At 48.2% G+C, this 21,592-nt stretch overlaps 1 protein-coding gene across 1 annotated transcript in view; it reads right to left on the bottom strand.

Annotated features, from left to right (window-relative positions):
• Positions 1 to 343: 343 nt before the first annotated feature.
• GPR139 (G protein-coupled receptor 139) overlaps positions 344 to 21,592 on the bottom strand; it is a 36,928-nt gene continuing 15,679 nt past the window's right edge. The window contains exon 2 of the mRNA XM_036310221.1: positions 344 to 2,322. Within this exon, the coding sequence (XP_036166114.1) occupies positions 1,388 to 2,322 (935 nt within the window). The 3' untranslated portion in view covers positions 344 to 1,387. The remainder of the gene's footprint in view (positions 2,323 to 21,592) is intronic.

Genomic DNA, 21,592 nt, shown 5'->3' with positions numbered 1-21,592 from the left:
GGTAATTTCCAGGGAAGTTGTTATTAATTACCACCTCGTACTGTTCTTGCCTTGGATAGGCAAGGGGAGAATAAATACATAAATTTATATTTTATCATTTTGCAAAGGATCTGGATTAAATAGCTTCACCACCATCCTGCGCCATGTGCATCCAAGGGCAGACAAGTGGACAACACAGACACCATGTCAACTGTGCCTGCATGTGTGTGCCTGCACGTGTGTGCCTGTACATGTGTGCCTGCATGTGTGCGCCTGTACATGTGTGTGCCTGTACATGTGTGCCTGCAAAGTGTGTGCCTGCATGTGTGTGCCTGTACATGTGTGCCTGCACATGTGTGACTGCATGTATGTGTGCCTGCATGTGTGTGCCTGTACATGTGTGCCTGCAAAGTGTGTGTCTGCATGTGTGGCTGGATGGCAAAGCCAGCTGGCCTGTGGGCAAAGCAGAGAATCCTGTCTTCACACTTGGAGAGCTACAGCTCTTGGCCCTCAAAAATCAAATCCAGCTCAGAAGTCACTTCAAATAAAAGGAGGTGGTGGGGGCTTCAGCAAGCAAGGAGGCGGTGGCGGCTGTGTGCGAAAGGCTTCTCCAGGAAGCGCAGCAGGGCTGCAGCAGGAAGCTGTTTGACTAACAGGACTGCACACAGCTCACACGGGTGAACTGAAACAATGGCAAAGTGGGCTTTTTTCTTCTGGGCTCAAGAAACCATCCTCTCCACCTGCAGCAGTAGGGTTTCTGCGTTGAAGGAGATGGATAAAGTGTCCACATCACGGTGAATAGAAAGACTGTGCCTCGGACCTCAAAGGCTGAGGGTAGAGTGATGTTGGTTTGGAGTCTTTCCAAAGAAGCTCTGGCCAGGGTCACACATGTCTCTACCCCGTCCTTACTGGCCACAGGATGATGACACGATACCACCCTGTTCTCACAGATTCGTTTTGCAGCGAGGAGTGCTGGGGCCACTCCAAAACCACAACTTCTCTGGGACACAGGGCACCCCAGAAAAATCCCAAATTGGTCAGCACTGCTAGCTGCTGGGAAGAGCACTGGGAAGTGACGGGTGACCCCAGCTCTTTGAGGAAGAGTGGCTCAGCTAGGGGTACTGTGCCTCATGCGCCACATACAGTTCCAGTGAGTGTGACTGTCGACAGGGCCAAGTCACAGACTATTTCACACGTGTCTCTACCCCGTCCTTACTGGCCACAGAGTGATGAGACGACCTTCAACTGGCAGGGACTTTAGCTGTCACGGTGCCTTTGTGACAATAATGGCGCAAGTGCAAACTTTGTTCTCCTCTGTCTGTTCTCACCCGAAGTCTGAGCTGCTCAGCCCCTGGAGGCAGGCAGCCTCTGTCGCCGCCCTCCTACCCCAGCCTGAATCAGCTCGGGGTCACGGGGAGGCGCTGGCAGGCTTACCATCCCTGTCGTACTGGTACACCAGCATCTTGATGCAGTGCGAGTTGGCGGGGGAGACCCAGGGGCTGCTGGTGATGGAGAAGTTGTGGCTGGCGGGGAACTGCGCGGGCTGCTTGCGGCAGGTGAACAGCGCCCTGAGCGTGGTGGCCGCCAGCGCGCGGAAGCGCCTGCTGATGAAGCAGTACAGGAAGAAGTTGGCGGCCGTGTTCAGCAGCGCCAGCATGTTGGCCACGTCCGCCACCACGTGCGCCAGCCGGCGGTTCCTCACAGGCGCGCCGTACAGGTGGTAGAGGATGACGGCGATGCGCGGCGCCCAGAGCGCGGCGAAGGCCGAGGTGATGGCGAGCAGGATGGCCGTGGTGCGGCCCGCGGGGCAGCCGCGCAGGCGGAGCGCGCTCCTCCGCCGCAGCCGGCGCACGATGGCCGAATTCAGGGCGAAGAAGATGGAGCAGGGCACCAGGTAGACGGTGACGCAGTGCGCCCAGACGAGCGCGTGGTGCGCGGCGGAGCTGGCGTGGCCCTCCGCCCAGAGGTCGGGCCACCAGTAGTAGGGGACGCTGGTGAGCAGGCAGGCGGCGTACACGCCCGCGATGACCCTGCGGGCGCGCGCGGGGTAGGACACGGCGTGGTAGCGCAGCGGGTGGCAGACGGCGATGTAGCGGTCCACCGTGAGCGGCACGGTGATCCAGGTGGAGGTGTGGATGGCGGAGAACTCCAGCACGCCCACCACCTGGTTGGGCACCGCGGGCATCTGGGTGCGCAGGATGAAGTCCTCCAGCAGGAAGTCCACGAACACGATGAAGAAGAGGACCAGGATGTCGGCGGCGGCCAGCGCCAGGAGGTAGTTGTAGGAGGACTTCTGCCTCCGCGCCACCAGCCGGGACAGGATGATCACCGTCAGGATGTTCGCTGCGGGGAGAGGAGGACCTGCTTTATCTCGGAAGCCAGAGGTCTCCCTGGCCGCAGGGGGCCCGGGCATAGGTGGCCGGCCCTCCTGCGAGAGTGGGGGAGACAGAGCCAAGGCTTTGGAGAGATCACGTTTGCCCGGCAAATCACACCTCCCGTGAATGTGCGGGTGCTATTTTGACACAGTTTGATGCTCATGTTGAACTTACTTTTTCCTCTCATAGAGCCGGTGGGGCTGCCCCATGTGCCCTTCAGGAGTGCCCCGGGCCCAGGGAGCTGAGGGAACTGCCCAGCTTCCCTAAGCACCAATCTCACACCCTCTCCTCCCTTTGTGCGACCTCAAGGCAGCATGGGGCTGGGTGTTCAGGGAGGAGGTTGACTATACAACCTCGTGAGAACCTTTTAGAAATGGGACTCAGGGCCTCTGCTTTTTGAGTAGGTTTAGAATGGAAGGAACGGACAAGATCGTGGCCTTTCAATTAATTTAAAAATAATACTGCCAATAAATAAATAAATAAGTTTGTTTTCTGAGCAGGTGACCTACACACATGGCACATAATTTAAAATAACAGCAGAGGAAAGTAAAGCTTCGACCACCGGTGTGCCCTCGGTCGGGGCGAGCACCATCCGCGCAAACCTGTGCCAGCGGTGCAGAGTGTGTGCTGGGACAGTATTTCTCTTGGCGTCACATTTGCTTGAGGCTGCACCCACATGATTCCTGATCAGTTTTGAAAACAAATGTCTCTCTGCATAGGGCACCTCTGGAAAGGCACTGGGACTCACACTCCTGCCACATGGCATGGTGTCCTGTCCCTCCCTCAGACACCTCTGCCACCAGCTCGCAGGGCCCTGAATTCTGAGCCTTACTCATCCTTCTGTGAGAACTGGCCTCAAAGAACCTATGTCCTCTGTCTGATGTCCAGTGGCAAAGCTGCAATCGGGGGCTGGAATCTCGTTTCCTTTCTCTCCCTCCTTTTAAAATATGAAATATACATACCCTAGTGCATTCACGTTAAACAAACTGTAACTGTAACATTTTGTCATATTTTCTTCTGGTTTTTTTTTTTTTTTTTTTTTTTTAAGAAATGACTCTATCCACACAGCTGAAGTCCTCTTAAATTCCCACAGGCCCATTCTCTCCCTCCTTCTCTTTCTCCCTGAAGGCCCATTCTGTATTTTTAAATATATTTTTAATTTTATTTTTTTAATCCTCATCCGAGAATATTTTTTCCATTAATTTTTAGAGAGAGTGGAAGAGAGATGGAGAGACAGAAAGAAACACTGATGTGAGAGAGACACATTGATTGGTTGCCTCCTGTATGCCCCTGACTAGGGCCGGGATCCTACAACCAAGGTACATGCCCTTGGTCAGAATTGAACCTGGGACCCTTCAGTCGCAGGCCGACGCTCTGTCCACTGAGCCACACCGGCTGGGGCCCTGCAGTCCCACTCTTTCCCTCCCTCCTCTTTCCCATCCTTCCTACCTACTCTTGCTCCCTCAGGGGCAGCCACAGTCTCGGGGCCGTGCTGCCTGCTCTTACTTTCTTTTACTGAGTCCACCATCCAGCTACTTTTTTCACTCAACGTTAGCTCTTGAGGCCTGTGTGTTTTGGGTACTTATAGATCTCTTTCACCCCTTTTAACAGCTATGTGGCATTCCTGTGTGTAAATGTGCTACAATTTGTTTATTCATATACAAACATATATAGACATATCTCTGCAAATAGACACACATCTATATATGTCTAGATCTATTTCTATATACACATATAGACATGCACACAGGTACACAAACATGTCAATATGTGTTTATATATGCACAGACATTACACGTACATGTATGTGGGAAAAGCATCCCAAGCAGTGGGAACGGTAAGTGCAAAGCCCCTGAGGTGGGAATCATGGAAGAGAAAGGAGGCCTCTTGTCATGCTTACATCCCCATTTTACAGATGAGGGAAGTAAGGCTTGGATTTTTAGGGATTTGCCAAAAGCCACATAGTGAGTGGATGGGGGAGGGAGCAGGCGACTCTAGCTTGCCTGACTCTAAGGCATGCCAAACTCTGCTCCGCTGATTTGGGTCATAGGAAAGGTTATCAGCTGGAGGAAAGGGATCCTGTCCCCCTGACTTAGAAAAGCACCTCATTCCTCAGAACCTATTTTTTTCTATCCATTGAGCCATGCCCACGTTCTCTCACACCCCACCTTGACTGCAGCCCTAAGGAGGCAGGAATGAATAGATGCTAGGGTCTCCCCAGAAAAGAATGTTATATGTATCCTGACTTTTCACCACTGTCTCTCACCCCCAGTTGAACCCTGCTTGACGGGTGCTGCTAAACTTCTCCATCAAACGCTTTCAAATGTCTCTGTCCCGTCTATGCCGCCATCACGCAGCCGTCACCCAAACGCTCGGTATTCATAGCTAACATTTCCTTAGGTCTCTGCTCACTGCCTCTCCTGGGAAACTAAGCCACGGGCCCTGTGTTTCCGGTTGCTTCTGTGCAGGTAGCTGCCCGGGGCCCTCCAAGGCCACTCCGGAGGTCCTTGCAGGAGACAGACCTGCGCACCAGGGGCCCGCAGGGCGAGGAGGCCCGCTGGTGCATCGATTTTCTAAAAAGGAAACGAGAAGGTTGAGGTTTAACTCGGAAGGAGCGGCGTTTGCTGTAATTCCCGCATCAAAAACAGTCTCCTCCCCCGAGTCACGCGTTCCCCCCGAACACAGGGGTGGTGTGGGCGGAGCGCTATGCGGGAGCAGAAGCCCAGGCCCTGACTGCGGTCCTGCCTCAGTTTCCCTCGCCAGCTAATCCAAGACTCGAAGCCTCTGGGAGAGCTGGCCCCGCCAGCACCCGGCCCCGGGTCCTCAGCCTCAGGGAGGCGGCGCTCTGTCCGGGCGTCATGGGAAGGTGTGAGCTGCGGCACAAAGCCCAGGCTCCGGGCCCGCAGAGCCTCTCGGTCACATTCCGGGACGGCTTCCCGCCTCTGCAGCGGGCTGTGCTGAAGCGCCAGGGCTAGGGGAGTGGCCGCCGGACCCACCGGACCCGCCCGAGGGGCCCAGGGCTCCAGAGCATTTCCGGGGGGGGGGGGGGGGGCGCGAATTCCGAGTGTATATCTCTTAGTGCTACTCGGTTTCTTTTTCTTTTCCGTCTTTGAAAACGATGCCTTCAAGCACAAAAGGAAAACACACCATGAAAGCAGGCTCGTCCGTGCACAGCGCTCGCAGCCGGCTTTACCCGGCATCCGCCTTGAGCGGCGCTCCCAGGCTGCGCGATCTGAGCGTCGGCGCCCGGGGCGGCCAGTGACCGAGGCCACCCAGCAAGAGGCGCGCCAGCCCGGCAGCCGGCCTGGTCCCCTGGGTGATGCAGGAGCTGCCACTTCCACTGAGAAGGCGCAGGCCCGCCCGGCCCGCCGGTCAGCGCCCCCGCGCCCCGCTCCGCCGCAGGCAGGTCCCCGCGGCCCCGCGCGCAGCCTCCTCTTGCCGAGTTGGAGCTGGTTCTGACCAACAGGCTCTGGGGGAGTGACACCGCAGCCTCTTTCAATACTTGCCTCTGGGGTGCTCCCTCTGGGAGCCGGGTGAGAAGCCCACTCACATGGACAGGCCATGCCCAGGGACTCGGGATGAGAGCCGGGTGGCTTGGTGACTCAGCAGACAGGGCACCGGCCTGGGCAGGGGACCCTAGTGGCTGCCTCCCTGTGGCCCCCCGCGGGGCATCAGCTGTGGCTGGGAGCCCCTGCGAGCGGTGCGCTGTGCCGCCTTAGCTCAGCATTGTTACCCATGGGGTGATGTCCTCAGGTGCTGAAGTGCCCACATTCTAAAGACTAGCCCGCACAGCCAGCGCCTGAACGCTACTGCTGAAGTCTGGTAGCAGTCATCAGGTAGAAACTGCAGTTTAACTCTAACCCTGCTGTTTGGCTTCTGTACTTATTTGCTTTGTTTAACAACAGAAAAGTTACTTTGATTTTCGAACTTATGTGTGCTGTCCCCGATTAAATCCTTCGCTGTTGGTGGTGTGAATATCCCATTGGTTGTGATCTCACTGGTCATCGAAGCACATTCTTCTGTTCCTGGGAACCAGGACAGCACAATCACCCTCAGTGGCCTCAGTGGCCACAGATAATGCGTTCCGGTTGACTCAGTGATCCGGAGCCCACAACTATAATTAATCTTTATAGTTAACTAACTTGCTCAATTTCACTTCTGTAACTGCTTTGTGCAAAGCAGGTTCCTCATTCCAAACCCAAAGATGTAATCGATACCTTTGTAATATTTGCCTATATAAGCATGATGTTGCCACCATTTTGGGACTGGGAGATTTGGAGCCATAACTCCCTCTCAGTGGCCAGCTTATTAAATGACTCTATCTGGTCTTGCGTCCTGAGTATTTACTTGCGGGGTACAATACAATACAATGGCATCTTCCCATAGGGCTTTTAAGAAGCCCGAGTAACTTAACATATAAAAGTACTAGTGCCATGCCTAGCTGCAGTTGGAGCTCAGAAATATTGTTCACTTTTCTATTGAATGTGAGTTTCTTTCTTAGAGTCCGACCCCTTTCTTTGTTGAAAGGTGAAGAGGCCCTAGCTGGTTTGGCTCAGTGGATAGAGTGTCGCCTGGGACTGAAGGGTCCCAGGTTCGATTCTGGTCAAGGGCACATGCCCAGGTTGTGGACTTGATCCCTGGGTGGGGGGAGGGGGGAGACGTGCAGGAGGCAGCCAATCAGTGATTCTCTCTCATCATTGATGTTTCTCTCTCTCCCTCTCCCTTCCTTTCTGAAATCAATAAAAATATATTAAAAAAAAGAAAAAGAAAAGTGAAGAGGTCTGCCAGAGGCTAAGACCAACAAGTAGTTAGCATAATTATGTGAGAAGTCTGCTGGAAGGCTAATGGACTTTGATATTCAGCAAGGGCTGAAAAATCAGCATAATATTGCCCTGCTTTGGCCAAATAGCTAAAGGCAATCCCCTAACCTGATGATCCTTTTATTGTTTACCAAACTTTACCATTGATATGCCTGTTTGCTTTGTTAAAGGGCAAATGTGTATTCTAGTAAATAAAAGCTAAAGGGTCTGGGGATTGAGAGAGCCCCTCCACTGGAGAGTAAGGCCTCCGCCTGGCTCCCCCATGCTTTCTAAATTTATATTTCTTGTCTAGTATATTCATTTGTGTGCAGCCCCTTCTCCAGACCTTGAACCCTAGCCACAAATGGATGCAGCATTTACATCTGGCTACTCAAAAAGGGACATGGAGAAGAAGATTCACTGGAGTGAAAAACAAAGAAAGTTCACCAGAAAGGTGGGAGCACTGAAAAGGTGGAAAAAATCACTGCATACAAAGCCCGTGACAACTTCGGAAGTCATGAACCATAAAGTGGGTGGGAATGTCTTTTATTTTAGCCAAGCTATAATGGGGAAGAATTTGAGTTAAAGGCAAACACATCATTGTAAATTTTTAGTTTGTATACTCAAGGATAAAGAAATTAAAATGTTAAAAGGTACTCTCAAAGTGCCCTTGTCATCTTTAACTAGATGGGCTCTTGTTCAAACTGCATTATGCCTAATTCATATTGTGGATCGAAAGTTTGTAATACCTAAGGCCCCAGATCCTCTGCCTCTAGTGTGGGAAGGCTCAACAGCTAGAGAAAATAGGGCTACCAGTCATTTTACAAAAGGACTCTTTAATGCTTTGTCTGAAAATTACCATATAATGGTTTGGGACAGGCATATTTTAGCCAAAATAACGTTAGAGGCCAGTCAATGCTATGGAGAACAGAATAGGAAAAGATCCATGAAAAAAACTCTGATTTATTAAGCCTTGTCTATGTGTTATGGGTGCTTGTCTGTTGATTGTTGTTTTATCTGTCTTTGTTGTCTATTGTTAGTTTATTAAGATGCATTCAATTTAATTTAATTTAATAGTAAAGAAACAGTAGATGGCCAGGCCATTACTAAATTTCCCCAGAGCAAACAGAATGTGGGGGCAAAAAGAAAGAATACGAGTGGTACATGCGGCTGATAACACAGGTCCTAGGAAAATTCCCTAGGCCTAGACCAAGGTAGTAACTGAAAAAGGCTCCAGCCCATTAATTACTAGGTCTTTTGGTGATCCTGTCAAATGGATGCCCACTCCCAAGCGTGCTATTAAAAGTCTCATTTTCACCATGTTTTTATTTCCCAGTTCTTCATTTGAATAGATGAGACATTTCTCACAATTTAGGGATACATCTGGGATTTCTGTACCCGTGAACAGAAAAAGGCTAGCTTAAGAGAAGGCAAGCCCCGCCCAATTTGGGGTGGCCTCTTGAGCCCCACCTCTTTATGGATACTATAGAATAAACCCACGATTGTTTTTCTTTAAAAGATGGCAAAAATGACACAAGGAAAATATGCAGGCTGGGTTTAGGCAACAAGGTTAGTGTTTCCATAATAAAGGGTCATTCTTAAATAATAATGGACCACATTTCAAGGTTAACATTAAAGCCACTGAAAGTCAATAAGTTATCTCTGTTACAGAATTTGCCAAAGAAAATGCCTTGGATAATAATAATTGGCTTTAAAATCTCAAAACTTGTTAAAAACATAAATAAATAAATTTAACTAAAATGAAGACTTTGTAGTGGAGCTTTTCAGTAACAATTATAAATACATTAATGATGAGGGTCCAGTCACTGAGGAGAGGGCTGACTGTGCTCTCTGTTGGAGGAAAGGGCCAGTGGCTCTTCTCCCTGTAAAAGAGGAAAGCCTGGCAGCAGCAACCTCAGATGTTATCTCTAAGGAAGAATGTGGTGGTTTTAAAGCTTAAAGTAGTTAAGGCTTGATGTAGTTTACTTACAGGATATTTCTTCACTATTCTCCCTTTTTGTTTTTCAAATTGGGATTTTTAGATAAGGTCTTAACCAATTAATCCTCCAATAATTATAGTGAAGAAATTTCCTGTAAGTAAACCACATCAAGCCTTAATTACTTTAAATTTGTTCACTTGTAATGATGATGGCACAACACCCATGGAATTACACTGGTGTCAGAATAAGCCAAAGGAAAATGGTCTGGTTAAATAAAAAAATCCCAAGCCTAGTTTATGGAAGGATCCCTTTATTTATCTTTGGTCGAGGATATGCTTGTGTATTTCCAGAAAACTCCTCCAAGCCTGTGTGGATTCCTGCAACAATGGATCTGAGAGAGGAACTGACCAGACTACTCCAACCACAGATAGCAGTAGCCCCAAGCGACATGCTGACAAGATAGAGGAGAAACAGCCCAGAGATGAGGGGTAGTAAAGACGCCTTGCCATGCTAGCTGTCATCAGCTGTACATCAATGCAGGTTGCCCTGGGCAAAGCCAAAGAAGGTCAGACCTGCATTGCCATTGCCCACCGTTTGTCCACCATCCAGAACTGGAATATCATTGCTGTCATGTCACAGGGGACCGTGACTGGGAAGGGGACTCAAAGAACTGATGGCCCAGAAAGGAGCCTACTGCAAACTAGTTCCTTAAATGCCTGGCAGAAATTTAAAAGGACATGAAAGAACTCAATCCTTTTCATTGAATCTAAAAGTCTTAAAAGGACTCAAGCCCCCTGCAAATGGCATACACCTTTCTAAAATTATTAAGAAACAAAAAGGGGGAAATGCCAGAGCTAAGACCAACAAGTAGTTAGCATAATTATGCAGGAAGTCTGTTGGAAGGCTAATGGACTTTGATATTCAGCAAGGGCTGAAAAATCAGCATAATATTGCCCTGCTTTGGCCAAACAACTGAAGGCAATCCCCTAACCTGATGATCCTTTTATTGTTTACCAAACTTTACCATTGATATGCCTGTTTGCTTTGTTAAAGGGCAAATGTGTATTCTAGTAAATAAAAGCTAAAGGGTCTGGGGATTGAGAGAGCCTCTCCCACTGGAGAGTAAGGTCTCCACCTGGCTCCGCATGCTTTCTAAATTTATATTTTTTTGTCTAGTGTATCCATTTGTGTGCACCCCCTTCTCCAGATCCTGAATCCTTGTTGCAAAAGCTTGTGGCAGAGTTCAGACAAGAACTTGTGAAACAAGCTTGCCCATTTGTGATCCTGTCTAAATTTCCTGAATACTCTGTGCCTTGCTATTTCTCATCTGTAAAGAGGATACTTGGCACCATCTCAGGGGTTCTGGGGGATTAAACCAAGCGCTTCAAAGAGTTTCTGGCACAGAGTGAGTGCTCACCCACCCAACCCAGAGGCTCTGGGGGTGGGGGGGTTGCACTTCACTAAGACCACCCAAGCCACTTCTTCTGTCAGAGACCTGCTCCCTCTGTGTGCAGGTGCCTTCTGTGAGTTGCTTCACAGTAACACCAAACCTTTCTCCTCGCCGAGCACCTCCAGCCTGGCAGGAGCAGAGACAACCAGGGCAAAGGCCCAGGACCACAAGGAAGGCAAGGAAGGCATGGAGGGCAACAACCTGCCTTGAGGGTTATGGGAGGCTTATTGGAGGAAGGGGCACGTGTGAAATGAGGTGGAGGGGGAGTCAACCCATGGCCTGGGAGCAGAGCAGGCTGACCAGAGGACAGATGCTTAACGGCCAGGAGGCGCGCGAGAACAGATGCTGTTGGAGGCTAGTGTGGTGAATTCCAGGGTGCAGATGCGTCTTTAAGATTTTTTAATCAGTTGCCATGACAAATTGGAGGATTTCATGTCCGACCAAGGATTTGAGCTTCTTTTGAAAATCAGAAGGGGAGGCTATGCTGGGCCCACATTTCCACCTGAGGCTGCCCTCTTGCTCCACAAGTCCCTCTGGCCTCACCCATTTCTCCCCCTGCCTGTCCCTGCAGGGCATAAGCTGGGGTGGGGTGGGGGTGCTGGCAGAAGCAGCATCGACAGGAACCAGTCAAATGGCTTCTCAGCTCAGTTTGAGCTGCTTTTGTCCGAAGGCAATGGAGGGTTGTTGATGGGCTTTAGCATTAAAGGGTTTTACTAAGTACAGGGCTTATTATTCCTGCACCAAAATACAGACATTCCCAATGGGAGACAGGTGGGCGGCGAAGAACAGAGAGAGCGCCCTTTATGCACCTCACTGAACGTGTCAGACGTGGGCTGGCACTTAGCTCCCTTGACAGGAGCCGGCAGAAGTGCTGAGAGGCGATGTCTTCTCCCATGACCTACCTCCTTCCCCTCTAGGGCTTGTGGGGTATACTCCATGGCAGTGGTTGCCAACTGGTGGTCCGTGAGGTCCGAAAGTTTGGCAACTGCTGCTCCGTGGGATCCAGGTGTTCAAGAACATTTGGACAAACTGTAGTCCAGCTTTATTCGTTTGCATGTGGCTTTCCAGTTTCCCAGCACCATTTGTTGAGGAGACTACCTTTACTCCATTGTGTGTTTCTGGCCCCTTTGTTGAAAATGATCTGCCCATCACATGTGGTGGTATAGCTGAGCTCTCTATTCCATTCCATTGATCTGTGTGTCTGTCTCTCTGCCAATATTATGCTGTTTTGATGATTGTAGCTCTGCAGTATAATTTGAAGTCAGGTAGCATGATACCTCCGGCTTCATTCTTTTTTCTCAGGATTGCATTGGCTATTCAGGTCTTTTGTGGTTCCATACAAATCTGATGGTTTCTCATTCTATTTCTTTAAAAGATGACATTGGGATTTTGATGGGTATTGCATTAAGTCTGTATATTGCTTTGGGTAATATGGCCATTGTATCTATGTTGATTCTTCCAATCCATGAACACAGGATATTTTTCCATTTTGTTATGTCTTTTTCAATCTCTTTTAATAATGTTTTGTAATTTTCAGTATGTAGGTCTTTCACATTCTTTGTTAAGTCCATTCCTAGGTATTTTATTCCTTTGGTTGCAATTGCAAAGGGAATTTTGTGTTCATTTCTGAAGTTTTATTGTTAGGAAGGCAATGGATTTTGCACATTGATTTTGTATCCTGCAACCTGACTGTATTTGTTTATTGTTTCTAATAGTTTTTTGGCAGAGTTTTTAGGGTTTTCTATATACAGAATCATGTCATCTGTAGAAAGTGACAGTTTGACTTCTTCCTTCCCTATTTTGATGCCTTTCATTTCTTTCTCTTGCCTCATGGCTCTGGCTAAGCCTCTATGCTGAATAAGAGAGGTGAGAGTGGGCATCCTTGTCTTGCTCCTGATCTTAGAGGAAAAGTTTTCAGTTTTTCACCAATGAGTATATTAGCTGAGGGTTTGTCATATATGGCCTTTATTATGTTGAGGTACATGTCTTCTACTCCTATTTTACTGAGTGTTTTAATCATAATGGATGTTGTAACTTATCAAATGCTTTTTCTGCATCTCTTGATAAGGTCATATGATTTTATCCTTCCTTTTGTTGATGTGGTGTATTAGCTTGATTGATTTGCGTGTGTTGAGCCATCCTTGTGCCCCTTGAATGATGGTTTATTATTATGCATTTTTATTTTTGGTGCACTGTTGTATTTGATTTGCTAGTATTTTGTTTAGGATTTTTGCATCTGTAGTCATCAGAGATATTGGTCATGCAAAAGATGAAACAGGATTACAGTTTGTCCTCATGTACAAATATTAATTCAAAATGGATCAAAGACCTACATACAAGACTGAAACAAGGAAATTGAAACTGGTGGACACAGAAGGAAGGGGTGGGAAGTGAAGGGGTCCCAATAGATGGTGATGGGAGAAGATTTGGGTGGTGAGCACACAGTGTAATATACAGATATTGTAATATTGAAACCTATCTATACTAATAATAGAGGAATATGCAAATTGTCCGGGATGCCGTCTCAGTAACAGTAACTACCAACAGGCTGCCTGGGGCGACAAGGCCAGCAGGGGGGTTAGTAAGGGATGACCAAACAACTGAACAAGCAGGCTGCATGGGGCGACCAGGCTAGCGGGGGGGCGGTTGGGGGTGACCAGGCCAGTAGGGGGGTCAGTTAGGGGCAATCAGGCCATCAGGCAGAGGCAATTAGGGGTGATCAGGCTGGAAGGCAGGTGAGCAGTTAGGAGCCAGCGGTCCCAGATTCTGAGAGGGATGTCCGACTGCCGGCAGTCAAACATCCCCTGAGGGGTCCTGGATTGGAGAGGGTGCAGGCTGGGCTGAGGGGATCCCCCCAAGTGCATGAATTTCATGCACCAGGCCTCTAATATGATCATATTAACCAATGTCACCCTAATAAATTTAATAAACAAAACAAAATAAAAAAACATTGGAAGCTCACTGGTGCCCATTACCGACTGCACGCCCTCCCAGGTCGCTGTCCTGGTGAACACTGTCCCCCATGGGCCCTGCGCTTTCCCAGCATAGATGGCGCTGACGTGACAGAACCTGTGTCAGGGGTGTGGGTGGATAGGGACAGGCCATGCCCAGAATGTCTGATTGCCCGGCATCTCAGGAAGCAGTTACTCTTGTTGGAAAAAGGGGTTTTTGTGCCGCCAGCCGATGAACACAGCCCAGTAACATGTAGGTTAAGGAGGATTAATTATACAGAAATGGTTTTATGTTTAGAAACTTCTAAAAATCCACCTGTGCACATTGGGAGGGGCAGAGAGAGCTCAATGTCCACTCTGCCCTAACCGGGTCAGTTTCCACTCCGCCCTAGCTGGGTCAGTGTCCACTCCGCCCTAGCCGGCTCAGCGTCCACTCCGCCCCAGCCGGGTCAGTGTCCACTCCACCCCAGCCGGGTCAGCGTCCACTCCGCCCTAGCGAGGTCAGCATCCACTCCGCCCTAGCCAGGTCAGTGTCCACTCAGCCTCAGCTGGGTCAGTTTCCACTCTGCCCCAGCCAGGTCAGTGTCCACTGTGCCCCAGCCGGGTCAGCGTCCACTCTGCCCCAGCCGGGTCAGTGTCCACTCCACCCCAGCCGGGTCAGCGTCCACTCCGCCCTAGCGAGGTCAGCATCCATTTCGCCCCAGCCAGGTCAGCGTCCACTCCGCCCCAGCCGGGTCAGCATCCACTCTGCCCCAGCCGGGTCAGCGTCCACTCCGCCCCAGCCGGGTCATCAGGTGCAGGTGGCTTGCTTCCTCTCACTTTGGAAGCCTGTTTCCTCCCTGGCTCCTGGACACCTGCCTCAGTGTCACAGAGGAAAGGAAACAATGCCTTCCTGCTGCAGCATGGACGCTGGAAACAGACTGACATGTCCTTGCTCTGTGACTTTGGGCAAGTTACCTAATGTTTCTGTGCCTCCCTTTACTCATCTGTAAAATGGGCTGACTGTAAGGACTAAGTAGGTAAATGCACAGAAAGGGCTTAGGAGAGTGTGGGTTGCATAGAAGACACCAGCTGTGGCCTCTGCTCCCCTCTGCACCCATTTCACTCCTGCTGACCCTCTGTCCTGGCTAAGCCCCACTCTCCCTGCCTCTGGGCCTGTGCCCATGCAGTTCCCCTTCCTGTACTTTTGCATCTACTCTGTCTGACCTCCAGGACCCAGTTTGTCCCACCCCAGTGAAAAGAGAGATTGATGCCTCCATCACTTTGCTGTCCTCCCGCTTATGACAAAACAGACTCCTCCCACATCATTTTCAAGGGAGGATAGGGGCTGTGTTAGTGGGAAAAGCAGGTGGGTGTTCCCTGTAGAAATAAGTGAGAATGTAGATAATCCTGGCAGCAGTAGCAGGAACAGTGATGAAGATGATAAAGGGGTCTGTGTGTTTTCCTGCCATGAGGTAAGTGTCTTAATAATAAAATAATAGCTTCTATTTAGCAATCTGTGTTATATGCTGGCAGCCTGGATACATGTTTTACGCTCAGTAGCCACTACTGCTTGCTTTACTTTGAAAGTGGATATTATTGGGTCCTTTCCTAAGGTGGGCATTTAGGACGAGGCTGAGGGGCCCACGGAGAGTAACAGCTAGGAAGTCACAAAGGCCTGAGCTGCACGCAGGTCAGCCCGTGTGTTGCTGCCGGTGACACCCGATTCAGCTGTGGAGCAGGACCTGTGCCTGTGGCCTGCTGCCACCTGAGGTGCATGCTGTTGGCACTCTGACTCCAGGTTGCCCAGGCCTTCTGTGCCTTCGCGCCACCCAGGGCGCAAAGGCCTTTCCCACCTCGCTGGGGTCCCTAGAGTGAGCAGGGGTTCCGTGGTGGAACACGGAGGGATGGGCTTCTCTCTGGGCAGAGGGAACTGCCAGGCAAAATCAAGGACGCTGGGAAGCGACAGGCGTGGCTGGTGTGCAGGTCCGAGGGGAAAAGAGGTGTGAGAATCCAAGAACCCAGTGTGCTAACCTCAGGGAAACTGCTTTGCAACCCCCTGAGTTGGTTGTGGGGATTGAAGGGAACAATGCGGGGAGGGGGGATGAGCAGCTTTGCAAACAGGAAAGTGTTTATTTAGGCAAATGTTAGTCATCATGAGACTGTTCAGAGGTCACCTGATTGGTGTCAGCAGTGAGAGAGCAGACAATTAAAATATCTGCTAATTTCTTTGCAACTCATATTCTCAAAGCATTCATAAATTTTAAAAAGTTCTAATCTCATTGCTCTCATCTCCTTTTTCTAGATTAAGAGATTGTCACACATTTCAGAAGCTTATACAGTCACTATCAATGATAGCCCCCCCTCTTTGAGATTCGCAGTAAGGTCCCCCCCATACCTCCACCCCCCACAAGGCCAGTGCAGAGGATTCGCTATGCAAATGCCTCTCAGATGCATTCTGTCCTCTCTCTCTCCTTGGTCATCCTGGCACGGGGAGCTCTGGGGTCATCCTGGCACGGGGAGCTCTGGGGTCATCCTGGCACGGGGAGCTCTGGGGTCATCCTGGCACGGGGAGCTCTGGGGTCATCCTGGCACGGGGAGCTCTGGGGTCATCCTGGCACGGGGAGCTCTGGGGTCATCCTGGCACGGGGAGCTCTGGGCGGGCAGCTCTGTGTCTGCTGTGTTTAGGGCCACGTTCTTAATGGCCAGCACCATGCCCACCGCAGAGTAGCTGCTTGACAACTGTTTGGCGCGGCATCTGAGCCTAGCGGTCGTCACAGTCCCACCCGACCTCCCGCAGGCTGCTCGCTCCTGCTGTGGCCCCTCGGCGCCCAACTGCCTGCATTTGTTCAAAACTCAATCCATCTCCCCCAGTTTAATAAAACACTATGGTAAACAAATTTAACTAATTTTAAACACTAATGCTACCAGTGAAGAACCCAAACCTACGGGTTAGCCAAAATGATAAGGTAGGAAGCTAAAATGAGAGCTATAACTGGAAGTAGGCATAATAATTATTATCATGTGCACATAATGTAATAATATGCTTAGAAAACTCAAGAGCATTTGCTGAATTGTTACTGGAACCAGCAAGAGCCTTCAGGGGGACCCAAGCCCAATGCAATGGCAGCACTGGCTGGACAATGGGGTGGGAATGGATTCCACACACAACGCTGCCCAGGGCTGTGCTCTGAGCACAGGTGACGAGTGGCCTTCTTCCCAACTGTGGACTGCAGGGACGCCAGCTCCCAGGAAGCTATGCATGTGCTCGCAGTCCCCAGAGTCTCCCACAAAGTTCTTCTCTCAGCTCTAGCTCTTACCAGCTTCCGCCCAGGCTGCCCGATGGGATCAGGTGCCGCCCTCCTCTCTACCTGGTGTGTGAAGACGCGCCTCTGCCCCCTCCCCCACTCCATACCCCCCCCCCCCCCCATGGGCAGCCTTTGCGATTCCCTCCCCTGAGGGTGGCTGTCTCATACATCTCCACTTCACAGCAAGAGGCAGGGCTTTAATGAAAATGCCCACCTGTGTGGTCTTGGGGCTAGTGTCCCCAGCAAAGCACTACTGAGCAGGTGGGAGCATAGGCTCCGGGTCCTGACGTGGGGGTCAGAAGCCTGACCTTGAGCCACATGACCACTTAACCATGTTCCTCAATGTGCTCATCTATAGAATGGGGTAATAACAGCACCCGTTTCATGGGGTTAGAAGGATTAAGTTAATTTATGAAAAGTGCTTGAAACAGTGCCCAACAGGATGCAAGCGCTCAAGGAGTTAGTTATAATTTTGGTAAATGACCATTAGTAGTTTCTACCAGCAGTTGTGCTATCCAGGGATGCTGCTGTGTGCGGGACGGGGTGAGGAGGCGTGGATGCTGCATTGGGCCCCTGCTTTGGGGCTCCCATATCACCCCAAGCTTTTCTTCAGGACAGCAGATTATTACACTACAAGGTAAAATATTGAACCACATAAATGGACATTTGAAAGGTAAGAAGTGGCCAACTATTGACAATTTCACATGGTACAAATAATACTTTTCACTTTACTTGTTTTTCCCACTTGACAGTACATATGTCGAAGCACATGTATTCGTCCCTTTTGTCCCTGGTCTTGATGCCCAGGAGACGCTCAGTGCGTGCGTATGATGGAGAAATGGACGTGTGATCTGAGCACATGGCATATCGGCTCCCAGAAAGAGGAAGGTGAGTGCCAGACAGTGAGGCACAAAGTCCCATCTGACAGCTCTCACTGCACCCACAGTCCTGCCTCCTGGGCAGGGCTGGGACCCAGGCCTTCCTCCTTGTCCTGTGGTTGGGGCCTCCTCTGAGAGCACTCCCATGGACCTTCACATCAAAGCAGTCTGCGCCTTCATTTCTCCAGCTAGGCTAGATGCTGGAGGGCATCCTGCTGAGGGCAGGAACCTGCATTATTTGTCTTTGTCAGTAGCTAGCACACGATTTGCAAATGAATGTATGATTCATAGTCCCAGCAGGATTCAGGGGGTGGCTCCGATGTGGGGCCATCCATGCTTTGACAACTTTGTATATTCAGTGCAACCCTAGCCCTGGGTTTGGGTTTTCAGCCCTGCAACCAGCAGTAACTTGGGAAAGCATCTAACCCAGCCAGGCTCCAGCTTTGTGATGATGAGACAGTCCTTTGGACATTTTCATTCACTTTACATACTGGCCAGCACTACATTAATATTAATGTCTGTAATGACAGAGCCTTTAAAGCATTAGGAATAGAGCCTGGCATGTAATAGGTGGTCAGTAAACATTCACTATCTAAACCGCATTCTGAGCACTTAGCTGAAAGGGAGCCAAGTTATGGCTGAAAAGGGAACCTTGGAAAATCACAGATATTTTCAGGGGAATTGTTTCATCACAAAATGCTACTTAAAAAAAGAGGCAACTAAATTTTCATTTTGTAGGTGAGGTGTGAGGAGGAAAGAGAATTCACCTGCCTATCCTCGCTTAAAAATAAAAATTTTAAATGTTGTTCTTTAAAAAGATTTTCTTTATTGTTGAAAGTATTACATATGTTCCCCTTCCCCCCACACTGACCCACTCCTCCTCACACCTGCCCATCCCAAGTTTTGTGTCCATGGGCTATACATATATGCATATACATTCCCTGGTTGATCTCTCCCCTTCTCACCCCACCCCCGCCTTCTCTCTGAAATTCTTCTGACTGTTCATGGTTCTATGTCTCTGGATCTATTTTGTTTGTCAGTTTATTTGTTCATTATATTCCATATATGAGTGAGATCATGTGATACTTGTCTTTCTCTGACTGGCTTATTTCGCTTAACATAATAGTCTCCAGGTCCCTCCATGTTGTCTCAAAGGGTACAAGATCTATCTTTTTTACTGCTACATAACATTTTTTGGTATAAATATACCACAGCTTTTATATCCATTCATCTGCTGATAGACACTTGGGCTGTTTCCAAATCTTAGCTATTGTAAATTGTGCTGCTATGAACACAGGGGTGCATACTTTCTTTCTGACTGGTGTTTCAGGTTTCTTAGGATATAGTCCTAGAAGTGGGTTCACTAGGTCAAATGGCAGTTCCATATTTAATTACTTGAGGAAACTTCGTACTGTTTTCCACAATGGCTGCACCAGTCTGCATTCCCACCAGCAGTGCACGAGGGAGGGCTCCCTTTTCTCCACATCCTCGCCAGCGCTTGTCCTTTGTTAGTGGTAGCCATTCTGACAGGAGTGAGGTAATACCTCATTGTCATTTTAATTAGTCTCTCTCTGATGATTAGTGACTTTGAGCATTTTTCATGTCTCTTGGCCTTCTGTATGTCCACTTCAGAGAAATGTCTATTTAGGTTCTTTGTCCATTTTTAATTAGATTGTTTATCTTCCTTTTGTTAAGTGTATGAGTTCCCTATAAATGTTGGAGATAAAACTCTTATCAGAGGTAACATTGGCAAATATGTTCTCTCATGCTGGGGGCTTTCTTCTTATTTTATTGATGGTTTCTTTTGCTGTGCAGAAGCTTTTATTTTGATGTGGTCCCGTTTATTTATTTCCTCCTTAGTTTCCTTTGCCCAAGGAGATGTATCGGTAAATGGTAAACATATTGCTATGGGAAATGTCTGAGATTTTGCTGCCTATAATTCTTCTAAGATTTTTATGGTTTCATGACTTAAATTTAAGTCTTTTATCCATTTTGAGTTTATTCTTGTGTATGGTGTAAGTTGGTGGACTAGTTTCATTTTTTTACATGTAGCTGTCCAATTATTCCAACGCCATTTATTGAAGAGGCTGTCTTGACTTCATTGTATGCTCTTGCCTCCTTTGTCAAATATTAATTGAGCATAACGGCTTGGGTTCATTTCTGAGTTCCCTGTTCTGTTCCATTGATCTATATGCCTGTGCTTGTGCCAGTACCAGGCTGCTTTGATTACAGTGGCTTTGTAGTATAACTTGAAATCTGGTATTGTGACCCTTCCAACTTTGTTCTTCTTTCTCAGGATTGCTGTGGCTATTTGGGTCTTTTTTGGTTCCATATAAATTTTTGGAGAGTTTGTTCTAGGTCTGTGAACTGTGCTGTTGGTATTTTAATGGGGATTGCATTGAATCTGTAGGTTGCCTTGGATAATATGGACATTTTAATGATGTTGATTCCACCAATCCATGAACATGGTGTTTTCTTTCACTTGTTTATATCTTTCTCTACCTCTTTTTTAAACATCCTGTAGTTTTCAGAGTACAGATCTTTTACCTGCTGGGTTAATGTTATTCCTAAATATCTTAATATTTTTTTTTGCAATGGTAATGGGATTGTTTTTTCAGTTAGTTCATTATCTATATCATAAAAGGCATGTGGTCGTGACGCTTTACAGCATCACGACCAAATGAGCAGCAGCTCCCGCGAGGGCAGGGTGGGTGGGGCAGCCAGCTCAGGCAGGTGGAAGCAAGCTACTCGCTCATGATTTTGTGCATGCTGGGCCTCTAGTTGGTATATAAAAATGCCATAGATTTCTTGGTGTTGATTTTGTATCCTGCTATGTTGCCGAATTCATTTTTTGGAGTCTTTAGGGTTTTCTACGTACAATATCATGCCATCTGCAAATAGTGACGGTTTTACTTCCTGCTTTCCAATTTGGATGCCTTTTATTTTTCCTTCTTATCTGGTCACTGAGGATAATACTCCAGTACTATGTTGAGTAAGAGTGGTGAAATGGACATCCCTATGCTGTTCCTGGTCTTAAGAGAATTGGTTTTAGTTTTTACCCATTGAGTATGATGTAGGCTGTAGGTTTGTCATATATGGCCTTTATTAAGTTGTAGTATGATCCCTCTATTCCCATTTTGTTAAGAGTTTTTATCAAAAAGGCTGTTGGATTTTGATGCTTTTTCTGCATCAATTGATATGATCTTGCGATTTTTGTCTTCCAACTTGTTTATATGATATATTACATTTATTGATCTGGAAATATTGTATCATCCTTGCATCCCCAGAATAAATCCCACTTGCTCATGGTGTGTATGATCTTTAAAATGCACTGCTAGATCCAATTTGCTAATATTTTGTTGAGGATTTTAGCATCTATGACCTGTAATTCTGTCTTTGTAGTGTCTTCATCTGGTTTTGAAATTAGGCTAATGCTGGCCTAATAAGAAGAGCTTGTAAGTGTGCCTTCCTCTTGGAGTTTTTGGAATGTTTTGGGGGGACAGGTATTAGTTCTTCTTTGAATGTTTGATAAAACTCTCCTGTGAAGGCATTGACCAGGGCTTTTGCTTGCTGGGAGTTTTTTTGATTATTGCTTCTATTTCCTCAGTAGTTATTGGCCTCTTCAGGTTTTCTGATTATTCTTGATTGAGTTTTTGAAAGATTGTATTTTTCTAGGAATATGTCCATGTCATCCAGGTTGTCCAGCTTGTTGGAGTGTAGCTATTCATAGTATTTTTTTTTTTTACAGTCCTTTATATTTCTGTGGGATCAACTGTTACTTCACCTCTTTTGTTTCTGATTTTGCTTATTTCGGTCCTCTCTCTGTTTCCTGATGAGTCTGGCTAAAGGGATGGAACCCAAGACTACTCGATCCAGCAAGCTATCACTCAAAATCAAAGGTGAAATCAAGAGCTTCACAGACAAAAAACAGGC

The sequence above is a fragment of the Myotis myotis genome, unplaced genomic scaffold (assembly GCF_014108235.1).
Source record: "Myotis myotis isolate mMyoMyo1 unplaced genomic scaffold, mMyoMyo1.p scaffold_m19_p_5, whole genome shotgun sequence".
NCBI classification, from domain to species: Eukaryota; Metazoa; Chordata; class Mammalia; order Chiroptera; family Vespertilionidae; genus Myotis; species Myotis myotis.
This window is presented reverse-complemented; position numbering and strand designations above follow the sequence as displayed.